This window comes from Trifolium pratense, linkage group LG5 (assembly GCF_020283565.1).
Source record: "Trifolium pratense cultivar HEN17-A07 linkage group LG5, ARS_RC_1.1, whole genome shotgun sequence".
Taxonomy (NCBI): domain Eukaryota; kingdom Viridiplantae; phylum Streptophyta; class Magnoliopsida; order Fabales; family Fabaceae; genus Trifolium; species Trifolium pratense.
Genome location: NC_060063.1, coordinates 43,083,851 through 43,098,251, shown reverse-complemented (window position 1 = coordinate 43,098,251; position 14,401 = coordinate 43,083,851). Strand labels below are relative to the sequence as shown.

At 30.7% G+C, this 14,401-nt stretch overlaps 2 protein-coding genes across 2 annotated transcripts; both read right to left on the bottom strand.

Moving 5' to 3' along the window:
- Positions 1–5,416: 5,416 nt before the first annotated feature.
- LOC123886732 (bidirectional sugar transporter SWEET6b-like) lies at positions 5,417–8,043 on the bottom strand. Its single transcript, XM_045936023.1, has 6 exons — positions 8,004–8,043; positions 7,650–7,686; positions 6,810–7,026; positions 6,010–6,180; positions 5,763–5,903; positions 5,417–5,548 (listed from the first exon to the last, which is right to left on the bottom strand). The coding sequence occupies exons 1-6, from the start codon at positions 8,041–8,043 to the stop codon at positions 5,417–5,419; spliced, it is 738 nt and encodes a 245-aa protein (XP_045791979.1).
- A 2,571-nt stretch (positions 8,044–10,614) lies between these two features.
- LOC123886731 (bidirectional sugar transporter SWEET6b-like) lies at positions 10,615–13,241 on the bottom strand. The gene is made up of 6 exons (XM_045936022.1): positions 13,202–13,241; positions 12,848–12,884; positions 12,008–12,224; positions 11,208–11,378; positions 10,961–11,101; positions 10,615–10,746 (listed from the first exon to the last, which is right to left on the bottom strand). Exons 1-6 carry the CDS (start codon positions 13,239–13,241, stop codon positions 10,615–10,617), a joined length of 738 nt encoding a protein of 245 aa, XP_045791978.1.
- Between the last annotated feature and the right edge of the window lie 1,160 nt (positions 13,242–14,401).

Genomic DNA, 14,401 nt, shown 5'->3' with positions numbered 1-14,401 from the left:
GATGACTAGATTCACATCCACAAACATCACGACAAAGACTAGCACTCTACTAATCAGAGCATGAGCAGTCATAATTACTTTTGTAGTATTCTCTTTCTTAGTAGTATTCATCTGGTAAGAAATATCTGAAACATTATGATCTATTATAGTTTCAGGTGCTGCAGATGTATCAAAATATGTGGCAGTTGCAGGTGCCACAAATGTACCTACACTTGGTACAACATTTGTCTCAGGGATAGTTTCCTTGAGAGTTTCACCAACACAATCACTTGTGGCCTTAGTGAAAGCACCAAAGTCACAATTAACAACAGCAGGGGGACACAAGAGGATCAACCATCAGTAGTTGATTAACCTTTAATACCAGATCATCCACACATGTTTGAACAACACTCTAACCCTTTTACTTAACAAGGACACATCTTGATCACTGTCCTTGCAGAACCACACTCTGTATCATGACCTTTTGAATAGGCAAGATGTCATGCTTAATAGGTGTGAAGTCACTCACAAACTCCAAAACTTCTTAGTTTGCTTAAAAGCTTGACTAAGATTCTGATTATCAGCCCTTTTCTCGAGTGACTTGCAGTAGATAACCAAAGACAATTATCAGACCTCAGTATCTGACAATATTTTGCTGCCCTCACATCCACTACTAGTGGAATCAATAGTCATGCATTGCTAGAGCATACTATTAAAGAAAGATCAGAACCTCCACATTCTGATTCACATAGGCAGATAAGCTTCTTCTGACCATACAACTTGAGCACTCCTATGCATAATTCCAAGCACCTTACATGCCCAACTGTCATCCAACACGATTCTGCATAATCTGCAGGTCAGATGTACCAACATCTGGGAGCACATCAGTCCCCTTCTCAGGTACCATAATAATAGATCCTTTATCAAGCTTACACAGGAAAAGCAAAACACACATCTTCACTACCACTTACTTGGATCAGAAATAAACTCACCCAAGAAGTCAACCATAAGTTTCTAGTGTCAAAATAAATCCAACAAGATTCTGCATACTGCTGGTTAGATGTAGCAACATCTGGGACGACATCAGTCCCCTTCTCAAGGAACACACCAAGAGATCCTTTATCAAAGCCACTGGAGGTTGGCTTTTAGGGTTAGAAGCAAAAATAAATTGCTCACAACTTCGTTCAGATCTCTCTTCAACAAACTCATATATGAGTGCCTTTATGAGTGGACTTGAGATCACCCTCAAGTATCGTTGGCATCTCCAACAAGTTAGTTGAACCTCACCAGAGGAGAACAGAGTGTAGCACACTCAAAACCACCAGGAGTTTTCCCATCATATATGTATGCAGCGGAATTCAAACCAGAAAACTCCTCAACAAACTTCAGGCACACCATAATGACCTTTGCACAAACTCCACACTTCAGGTGCAACAGGTTAACATAGGTTTGAAGATAAATCAAACCATACAGAAGCTCAAACATCAAAGCTATACACCGTGCCATGAATAGTCCATCCTCCACTTCTAGGGACCATTCAAACAAATATGAACTTCTTCAAGTCCAAACAACTTTTCAGTATTCCTTACTTGTTCATAACCAGAAAGTATCTTCCCTAGGATCTCACCCAGATACAGAACAGGATGCCTGCTCTGATACCAATTGAAATTCTGGTACACAGTAGACAAGTGTTGTCCACGATGTGCCGACACTTGTCTCAACACTTGTCTTAGCAGTAAGAACAATAAAACAGAGCATTAAAAACATATACTGAAAAGCATAAACGACACACATAATTGTTAACCCAGTTCAGCCTAACAGCCTAATCTGGGGGATACCAATCCAGGAGGAAATTCACTATCAGCAGTATTAATTCGGAGCTAAACTCCCCCGTTTACAACTCCTCACTTAATCCCTACCCAATGACACTTCTACCTAGGAACTCCTAGATATGAGACCCCGTCTCACTCCCCTCAACCTTACAACCAGTAAGGATTTCAATAACAACATAATGGAGACACTCTCCTTGACAAAGATGAAGACACACTTCAATAACATCACCACCTAGCCAACGACTAAGTTCACAATTTGGAGTTGCTTAAAAGCTTCCTCCAATTACAATACTCAACTCATTACCTATAGGTTTCTGAGTGAGGACACGGTGACCATCTCACAATCCGAGTGGTTCACTTTACACCAACTCTCCTAGAGAGTGGCTTAAAGACACGAAACTCTTAAAAGACTACATCTTTGATATTCTATTTTAGCTTCAAGTTTCGGTTCATAATAAGGGTTAGCAGCACCCTTTATATAGCACAGCCTCGTGGGCTTTTCACCATGCTTCAGCTCCAAGAAATCTTCTAGATGCAAAATATATATTTTTACCAAATCTTTCTTTGCATCAAATATTCCTCCCATAAATATATTTGTTGTAAATATATTTTAAAATTAAATCTTCTAATCTTCTTGAAGCACAAAGATTTATTTGAAATAAATCTTTTATATTTTTGCAGCAATCTTCACAAGATATATTTTTGAAACAAATATTATATTTTCTAAAAATATAATTCCTTTAGAAAATAGAACTAGGGTTCAGCTGCCTTCTGAAACACATTGATCACGTGCGCCTTGTTGTATAAGAAACCACGAAATAATTCTTCAATCAAATCTTCGAAAGATTGAGTAGAAAATAAAAACGCTAGCTGGCGCGCGCAGAACAGAGTCAGGTGTTGTTCCAAAGTGTAACAACATTTGTCACAACACTTGGGGTCAGCACATTTGTCTCAACACTTGGGGTCAGCACATTTGTCTCAACACTTGGCTAAAATATGTTTTCGCAAAATGTAGCCAATATACAAAAACCCAACAATTTTCTCTGCAACAACAAATATGCGAAGAAGAAGAAGAAGAAGAGAATGCGTGAGAAAAAGATGAAGAAGAAATGAAACAAGTGGCGGTTATATAGGCTTTTTTTTTTAATTATTTCTTACAAATTTAGATAGTTAGTTTAATATGTTTGTATAAACAAAATGGACAACTTTTTGTTGAGTTTATTGTGTTTTTAGTTTTGTTTTTAGTTTTTTGAAAAATTCGGTATTGGAATTAATACTTATATGTGAATATGATCTGTGATGATAATTTATGTTATCTTATATTTTAAAAACAAGACAAGTGGTTAAAGGGCTCCTTAGATTAATTTATATTATGACTTTATTTTTACCTTCATTGAATTGAAGCCAATTAGATTTTTAATATTTAACTTTGTTGTTATAAAGATATTTTACATATACATTTAATCAAATTATAACTTTTAAATATTTGAGATTATAGATTGTAGACCGATATTTTTTGCAAAGAGCTCTCCTAAACCCTAGTTTATTCTTTTTGTTCATCCACCAAGGAGGGGTGGTTTTAGGGTCAATTTTTGATCCAAAATCACCCCTCTAAATTGTTTTTGCTTTTCTTTTCATTTAAATAAGTGATTATTCAAATAGATTTGCTTATTTGTTTTTTGCTTTTTAAGTAGAAAAAATCTTTTATTAACAAACTCACTCTAACATAAGTCAAATTTTTTTTTGGACACATAAATTAGACACAGGCAGGTGCGGAACGCGCCTGCCTGGCTTGCTAGTAATAAGTAATTATGTTACAAGTATATTGACCGTCAAAAAAAATGTTACAAGTATATTGATTCAAAAATAAAAAATTAAAAAGTCCCGTAAAAAAAGTTACAAAAACAAAATAAAATAAAATAAAACTGATTTTTTTTTTTTATTTTTATGGTTAATCATCTACAAATCGATGGAGTTGGAAAAGAAAAATACTATAAACAAGTACTATAATCAGATCAGACTGCAATTACAGCTAGATTTAGAACATGATTAGAATCAGCATCAACATTATTTTCCACTATAATAGATCTCAGCCATCTTTTTATGATCGGACGGCTTATATTATATTTTCAAAAAATCAGTACTAAATGATCTCTACCCTTGATTCAAGATTTGACGGCTGAAAATCATTAGAGCACCATGCATGTAGTAACTGTGTGCAATCCTTTTCTTCCCTTCAAACAAGTGATTAAGTCGAGATTTACTTGATGAATAAAATAATTTTCTATATTGTCTTTATTTTATTTTTGACCACGGGATAAGTAAAGGTTTGGCGAAGAATTGGCTCCATCAAACTCAGACTCTCTCAAATAATTTGTATTAAGAGAAGTTCGTTAACTATTTTGAATACAATATCTTAATGTCTTAGTTATTGTATTGTCTTTATTAACCATTAGAGTATTAGTTATTGTTGTAAATGCATGAAATAAAATAATAGTTTTAACCGTAAAAAAAAAAAGATGTATAATAGTTTGAAAATGATTTATACACATTGTTTGTTTGGGACCAAATTGGAGGAAAGTTTATTGTCGAGTCAAAAAAATAATCGATACTTAATGAGTTAATGTAAACTTTTATTTTCTAAAATGAAAGTTAAAATGAAATTAATATATAGAAAGAGTTTAAAGATGGTAAGCAAAGGAGCAAGACCAAATTCTATCGGGATTAAGAAGCACGTGTGAAACGTGCTCCTCCACCGAGGACGCATATTCCTCCAAGCTTATCCCTTATTCTTAATAAGCGGAACAACTTAGCCCAGGATGAGGACCACGAACGGCCTCTCCCTCCATCCAAGGAGAAGTTCTGGCAATCATCCTTAGTGGGCTGCTTAACACGACCCATTAAGGAGACGTTTGACCCAACGCTGGAGGCTCTATATAAACCCTCCTCATCAGGAGGGTCAAATATTCAATTCATTCTACTCTTTGAAGCATCAGAGTGCCTGCATGTACAAACCCCCCCTCCGTGGACTGCTCAACTACGAACGTATTGCTGGCCATCTCAATATCTGATCTCCAGGTATGATAAAAATGTAATTTTATATTTAATTTAGAGTTTAGTGGATATATGTTAGTGTAAAATAATTTGACACTAGCATCCAATAAAAATCAAGCATTTTGCCTTCTATTTTCTCTTTCATTTGTAATATTGTAACAGGTTTATTTGATATGATATCCATGTGTTTAAGTGTTTCAGGTTGAAGAATTAGTTCTATATAGTGAAGGTTCAATCAATGTCGACTTTGGTGTCATCAACGCTACGGATTCGGAGGCATGAACATTCCAGACACTTCAATATTGTCATATTTAAATTTGTAGGCTTATGCAATTTGCCGTTTTATGCTATTAACATGTATATTATGAGTTTGTTCGCAAATTTATCATTTTTGTTTTTAGCGATTTTAAATTTGTATTGCATCAATGTATTATCAATTCGAATGAATGAATATCTTTATTTGAGTAAAAAAACTTCATAAACAATGGAATTATGGTTAATCATCTACAAATTCGATGGAGCTGGAAAAAAAAATATAAACAAGTGTCAGATCAGACTGCAACCACAACTGGATTTAGAACATGCTCAGCATCATCATCAACATTATTTTCTCCCATGCACCAATAATAAGCATATAGTATGAGTTGAACAAGTCCAGATATTGCTCCAATGCTGGTGCTAATCTGTAAAAATGTACAAAGATACATTCATTAATTAAGAATGAGATAGTTAAACTCAAAAATCTTTAGTATATCCAACTAATCTACAATTATTAACTCACAATAAAATTATTGAAATCTATATTTAAGATCATATATATATATATATAAAATTTATTCACTAAATCTAAAAAATGATTTGTTTTTTATAATAAGAACCGAAGAGAGAAATAATTACCATGACATAAATGCCGAAAGGGTGGGTGAGAGCGAAGGGGGTGATGAGAGCATTTATTGTCCAGACCAAACCATCAAGGAAGATGGCCAAAGAGAGGCAAAATGGCATATATTTCACACTATTGGTTTTTACAACCTTTGTCTGTTAATTATATGTAACAAAAAACCAAATTGAAATTAGTGAAAAAATTATAAAATGTGATTTTCATATTTAAATATAAATTAATGGGATAGAAGAAGTTACTTACCATAATGGTAAGAGGAGAGACATACATCAGTGCGTTGAAGATAGCACATAGAATACCAAGAATACCAACAACTGAAGACCTTTTGGTATTGTCATGTTGTGCCAACATTGTTATGAGAACAATGGCAGCAAAGAAAATGATCTCAATAAGAAGATAGAGAAGAAACTTCTTCTGAAATTAGGAAAAAATATTAGGTATGAGTAGAAGATTTGGAATGATTATATAACTCTTAAACATTCAACTATAGGTTTTGGTTGGGACTTTGAATTAATTAAATAGTTAAAAATTATTAATTAATTAAAGTGACATAAATAGTTATTTTGTAATCATCCTAAATAGTATTTAAACTATGTGTGTTGAGGATTAAAATACATTGTGGGCTTAGGCCCTTTTGCATATAAAAAAAATTTATAACACATTGAACTATTTGTCAAAAAAAAACACATTGAACCAACATCTCATCAATATGTTAAGTAATTTAACGAAGAAAAAAAAAGAATATTAAAATATAGAATATTAAGAATAAAATTATTTTTAAGATTATAATGTTGAACTCTTAGACAATGAGCTAACATCTCGTTGATTAATTAATTGTGTGATTTAATGGGAAAAAAAGTAGAATATTCGAAAACTTAGATATATTTTACAACTAAATTTAAATTGTCTCAAGAGGTTATAAAATTAATCTCTTATTACCATCCTAATAAAATATGCAAGATTACATACATTTGATATTACAACTTAAATCAGCAAATTTTTATGGATCGGATAATCATGGTGAAAATATATTATATACATACCTTTCCTTTATTGTTGGCATAGACATAAAATATGGTAAGATAGACGAACTGAAAAACAAAGCCAGACCCATCTACGATAACAAAATAAATTCCGTGTGGTTGCACATAAGGCATTCCATAAAATACCCAAATAGCACAATTCAACAGAGTAACTAAGTATGGATCAGGCTTGAACTCCTCCACATCCTTCTTTTTTATAATTTTGTAGAAAGTTGGACTGCAATTCATACCAATTACCAATCAATATTAATGAGCACATTAGCATCATTTTTAAAATTAAAATAACCAATGCTAAAATAATATAAAATCTAAGTTTTGCGGCACAAAAATTCAAAGCTATAATTTAATCTTGATTTCTTTAAATGATACACACACTAAGTATCTATCTTGATTTTCACTTTCAAGATTTTAAATAGCAGTAGAAGTTGCAATCGTGTTAACAATTTTGCAAATGTTAAAGATTGTTGTCGTTGCGGTGCGAATTAATCACAAACATGCACAAATCTTATTAAAATTATTTGGGCTATCAATGTATAATAATTTAATTTCTAATTGTTTCTTCCTAATTTCATAATTTCATAACTGTAATTCTTTTTGAACTTATTTAATGAATTTGTTTTTCTAAAAACCAAATTAAACACTAATAAATTCATATTGTTGGCCGTAATGAAATTCATTACAAGTGGTGTGGTTGTTTATGTGATTTTAATTTGTTCACTCAGTCAAAACAATCAGAGGCAAATTAAATGGTAACGCGCATACTACTAATATTATTTTGTCCGGGCATTTTCATGCATACATAAAACAGAGTAACTAAATAGAGAAAGAGAGTTAAATTACGCTGGTGAGAAGAACAATACGAAGGAGATAACATTCCCTGCATTCAAAAATAAAGTGAAAATTATTTTCCATTCATGAATTGATTAACATAAAAAGTTTAAATTATGCTTCGTGCAAACTTTTTTTTGACAAAATTTCATGAGTTCAAATTAATTTTATCCATCATGCAAATGGATATTAGCACAAAAGTTAAAATTAACTTAAACTGAAAAACTTGTGAAACTAATCGAATTAACACAAATCAAACACATATTAATTAATGCAGTACAATACAAATTGAAACCAAACATATAAATCAAATTCATAATTGACATATGATTTTTCGATTGAAAAGGAAGAAAAAGAACAACAAACCTATAGCACCAACAGTATTAATTAATGAAGCGCTAGTCATTTTCTCTGCAACAACAAATATGCGAAGAAGAAGAAGAAGAAGAGAATGCGTGAGAAAAAGATGAAGAAGAAATGAAACAAGTGGCGGTTATATAGGCTTTTTTTTTTAATTATTTCTTACAAATTTAGATAGTTAGTTTAATATGTTTGTATAAACAAAATGGACAACTTTTTGTTGAGTTTATTGTGTTTTTAGTTTTGTTTTTAGTTTTTTGAAAAATTCGGTATTGGAATTAATACTTATATGTGAATATGATCTGTGATGATAATTTATGTTATCTTATATTTTAAAAACAAGACAAGTGGTTAAAGGGCTCCTTAGATTAATTTATATTATGACTTTATTTTTACCTTCATTGAATTGAAGCCAATTAGATTTTTAATATTTAACTTTGTTGTTATAAAGATATTTTACATATACATTTAATCAAATTATAACTTTTAAATATTTGAGATTATAGATTGTAGACCGATATTTTTTGCAAAGAGCTCTCCTAAACCCTAGTTTATTCTTTTTGTTCATCCACCAAGGAGGGGTGGTTTTAGGGTCAATTTTTGATCCAAAATCACCCCTCTAAATTGTTTTTGCTTTTCTTTTCATTTAAATAAGTGATTATTCAAATAGATTTGCTTATTTGTTTTTTGCTTTTTAAGTAGAAAAAATCTTTTATTAACAAACTCACTCTAACATAAGTCAAATATTTTTTTTGGACACATAAATTAGACACAGGCAGGTGCGGAACGCGCCTGCCTGGCTTGCTAGTAATAAGTAATTATGTTACAAGTATATTGACCGTCAAAAAAAATGTTACAAGTATATTGATTCAAAAATAAAAAATTAAAAAGTCCCGTAAAAAAAGTTACAAAAACAAAATAAAATAAAATAAAACTGATTTTTTTTTTTATTTTTATGGTTAATCATCTACAAATCGATGGAGTTGGAAAAGAAAAATACTATAAACAAGTACTATAATCAGATCAGACTGCAATTACAGCTGGATTTAGAACATGATTAGAATCAGCATCAACATTATTTTCCACTATAATAGATCTCAGCCATCTTTTTATGATCGGACGGCTTATATTATATTTTCAAAAAATCAGTACTAAATGATCTCTACCCTTGATTCAAGATTTGACGGCTGAAAATCATTAGAGCACCATGCATGTAGTAACTGTGTGCAATCCTTTTCTTCCCTTCAAACAAGTGATTAAGTCGAGATTTACTTGATGAATAAAATAATTTTCTATATTGTCTTTATTTTATTTTTGACCACGGGATAAGTAAAGTTTGGCGAAGAACTGGCTCCATCAAACTCAGACTCTCTCAAATAATTTGTATTAAGAGAAGTTCGTTAACTATTTTGAATACAATATCTTAATGTCTTAGTTATTGTATTGTCTTTATTAACCATTAGAGTATTAGTTATTGTTGTAAATGCATGAAATAAAATAATAGTTTTAACCGTAAAAAAAAAAGATGTATAATAGTTTGAAAATGATTTATACACATTGTTTGTTTGGGACCAAATTGGAGGAAAGTTTATTGTCGAGTCAAAAAAATAATCGATACTTAATGAGTTAATGTAAACTTTTATTTTCTAAAATGAAAGTTAAAATGAAATTAATATATAGAAAGAGTTTAAAGATGGTAAGCAAAGGAGCAAGACCAAATTCTATCGGGATTAAGAAGCACGTGTGAAACGTGCTCCTCCACCGAGGACGCATATTCCTCCAAGCTTATCCCTTATTCTTAATAAGCGGAACAACTTAGCCCAGGATGAGGACCACGAACGGCCTCTCCCTCCATCCAAGGAGAAGTTCTGGCAATCATCCTTAGTGGGCTGCTTAACACGACCCATTAAGGAGACGTTTGACCCAACGCTGGAGGCTCTATATAAACCCTCCTCATCAGGAGGGTCAAATATTCAATTCATTCTACTCTTTGAAGCATCAGAGTGCCTGCATGTACAAACCCCCCCTCCGTGGACTGCTCAACTACGAACGTATTGCTGGCCATCTCAATATCTGATCTCCAGGTATGATAAAAATGTAATTTTATATTTAATTTAGAGTTTAGTGGATATGATATTATGTTAGTGTAAAATAATTTGACACTAGCATCCAATAAAAATCAAGCATTTTGCCTTCTATTTTCTCTTTCATTTGTAATATTGTAACAGGTTTATTTGATATGATATCCATGTGTTTAAGTGTTTCAGGTTGAAGAATTAGTTCTATATAGTGAAGGTTCAATCAATGTCGACTTTGGTGTCATCAACGCTACGGATTCGGAGGCATGAACATTCCAGACACTTCAATATTGTCATATTTAAATTTGTAGGCTTATGCAATTTGCCGTTTTATGCTATTAACATGTATATTATGAGTTTGTTCGCAAATTTATCATTTTTGTTTTTAGCGATTTTAAATTTGTATTGCATCAATGTATTATCAATTCGAATGAATGAATATCTTTATTTGAGTAAAAAAACTTCATAAACAATGGAATTATGGTTAATCATCTACAAATTCGATGGAGCTGGAAAAAAAAATATAAACAAGTGTCAGATCAGACTGCAACCACAACTGGATTTAGAACATGCTCAGCATCATCATCAACATTATTTTCTCCCATGCACCAATAATAAGCATATAGTATGAGTTGAACAAGTCCAGATATTGCTCCAATGCTGGTGCTAATCTGTAAAAATGTACAAAGATACATTCATTAATTAAGAATGAGATAGTTAAACTCAAAAATCTTTAGTATATCCAACTAATCTACAATTATTAACTCACAATAAAATTATTGAAATCTATATTTAAGATCATATATATATATATATAAAATTTATTCACTAAATCTAAAAAATGATTTGTTTTTTATAATAAGAACCGAAGAGAGAAATAATTACCATGACATAAATGCCGAAAGGGTGGGTGAGAGCGAAGGGGGTGATGAGAGCATTTATTGTCCAGACCAAACCATCAAGGAAGATGGCCAAAGAGAGGCAAAATGGCATATATTTCACACTATTGGTTTTTACAACCTTTGTCTGTTAATTATATGTAACAAAAAACCAAATTGAAATTAGTGAAAAAATTATAAAATGTGATTTTCATATTTAAATATAAATTAATGGGATAGAAGAAGTTACTTACCATAATGGTAAGAGGAGAGACATACATCAGTGCGTTGAAGATAGCACATAGAATACCAAGAATACCAACAACTGAAGACCTTTTGGTATTGTCATGTTGTGCCAACATTGTTATGAGAACAATGGCAGCAAAGAAAATGATCTCAATAAGAAGATAGAGAAGAAACTTCTTCTGAAATTAGGAAAAAATATTAGGTATGAGTAGAAGATTTGGAATGATTATATAACTCTTAAACATTCAACTATAGGTTTTGGTTGGGACTTTGAATTAATTAAATAGTTAAAAATTATTAATTAATTAAAGTGACATAAATAGTTATTTTGTAATCATCCTAAATAGTATTTAAACTATGTGTGTTGAGGATTAAAATACATTGTGGGCTTAGGCCCTTTTGCATATAAAAAAAATTTATAACACATTGAACTATTTGTCAAAAAAAAACACATTGAACCAACATCTCATCAATATGTTAAGTAATTTAACGAAGAAAAAAAAAGAATATTAAAATATAGAATATTAAGAATAAAATTATTTTTAAGATTATAATGTTGAACTCTTAGACAATGAGCTAACATCTCGTTGATTAATTAATTGTGTGATTTAATGGGAAAAAAAGTAGAATATTCGAAAACTTAGATATATTTTACAACTAAATTTAAATTGTCTCAAGAGGTTATAAAATTAATCTCTTATTACCATCCTAATAAAATATGCAAGATTACATACATTTGATATTACAACTTAAATCAGCAAATTTTTATGGATCGGATAATCATGGTGAAAATATATTATATACATACCTTTCCTTTATTGTTGGCATAGACATAAAATATGGTAAGATAGACGAACTGAAAAACAAAGCCAGACCCATCTACGATAACAAAATAAATTCCGTGTGGTTGCACATAAGGCATTCCATAAAATACCCAAATAGCACAATTCAACAGAGTAACTAAGTATGGATCAGGCTTGAACTCCTCCACATCCTTCTTTTTTATAATTTTGTAGAAAGTTGGACTGCAATTCATACCAATTACCAATCAATATTAATGAGCACATTAGCATCATTTTTAAAATTAAAATAACCAATGCTAAAATAATATAAAATCTAAGTTTTGCGGCACAAAAATTCAAAGCTATAATTTAATCTTGATTTCTTTAAATGATACACACACTAAGTATCTATCTTGATTTTCACTTTCAAGATTTTAAATAGCAGTAGAAGTTGCAATCGTGTTAACAATTTTGCAAATGTTAAAGATTGTTGTCGTTGCGGTGTGAATTAATCACAAACATGCACAAATCTTATTAAAATTATTTGGGCTATCAATGTATAATAATTTAATTTCTAATTGTTTCTTCCTAATTTCATAATTTCATAACTGTAATTCTTTTTGAACTTATTTAATGAATTTGTTTTTCTAAAAACCAAATTAAACACTAATAAATTCATATTGTTGGCCGTAATGAAATTCATTACAAGTGGTGTGGTTGTTTATGTGATTTTAATTTGTTCACTCAGTCAAAACAATCAGAGGCAAATTAAATGGTAACGCGCATACTACTAATATTATTTTGTCCGGGCATTTTCATGCATACATAAAACAGAGTAACTAAATAGAGAAAGAGAGTTAAATTACGCTGGTGAGAAGAACAATACGAAGGAGATAACATTCCCTGCATTCAAAAATAAAGTGAAAATTATTTTCCATTCATGAATTGATTAACATAAAAAGTTTAAATTATGCTTCGTGCAAACTTTTTTTTGACGAAATTTCATGAGTTCAAATTAATTTTATCCATCATGCAAATGGATATTAGCACAAAAGTTAAAATTAACTTAAACTGAAAAACTTGTGAAACTAATCGAATTAACACAAATCAAACACATATTAATTAATGCAGTACAATACAAATTGAAACCAAACATATAAATCAAATTCATAATTGACATATGATTTTTCGATTGAAAAGGAAGAAAAAGAACAACAAACCTATAGCACCAACAGTATTAATTAATGAAGCGCTAGTCATTTTCTCTGCAACAACAAATATGCGAAGAAGAAGAAGAAGAAGAGAATGCGTGAGAAAAAGATGAAGAAGAAATGAAACAAGTGGCGGTTATATAGGCTTTTTTTTTTAATTATTTCTTACAAATTTAGATAGTTAGTTTAATATGTTTGTATAAACAAAATGGACAACTTTTTGTTGAGTTTATTGTGTTTTTAGTTTTGTTTTTAGTTTTTTGAAAAATTCGGTATTGGAATTAATACTTATATGTGAATATGATCTGTGATGATAATTTATGTTATCTTATATTTTAAAAACAAGACAAGTGGTTAAAGGGCTCCTTAGATTAATTTATATTATGACTTTATTTTTACCTTCATTGAATTGAAGCCAATTAGATTTTTAATATTTAACTTTGTTGTTATAAAGATATTTTACATATACATTTAATCAAATTATAACTTTTAAATATTTGAGATTATAGATTGTAGACCGATATTTTTTGCAAAGAGCTCTCCTAAACCCTAGTTTATTCTTTTTGTTCATCCACCAAGGAGGGGTGGTTTTAGGGTCAATTTTTGATCCAAAATCACCCCTCTAAATTGTTTTTGCTTTTCTTTTCATTTAAATAAGTGATTATTCAAATAGATTTGCTTATTTGTTTTTTGCTTTTTAAGTAGAAAAAATCTTTTATTAACAAACTCACTCTAACATAAGTCAAATATTTTTTTTGGACACATAAATTAGACACAGGCAGGTGCGGAACGCGCCTGCCTGGCTTGCTAGTAATAAGTAATTATGTTACAAGTATATTGACCGTCAAAAAAAATGTTACAAGTATATTGATTCAAAAATAAAAAATTAAAAAGTCCCGTAAAAAAAGTTACAAAAACAAAATAAAATAAAATAAAACTGATTTTTTTTTTATTTTTATGGTTAATCATCTACAAATCGATGGAGTTGGAAAAGAAAAATACTATAAACAAGTACTATAATCAGATCAGACTGCAATTACAGCTGGATTTAGAACATGATTAGAATCAGCATCAACATTATTTTCCACTATAATAGATCTCAGCCATCTTTTTATGATCGGACGGCTTATATTATATTTTCAAAAAATCAGTACTAAATGATCTCTACCCTTGATTCAAGATTTGACGGCTGAAAATCATTAGAGCACC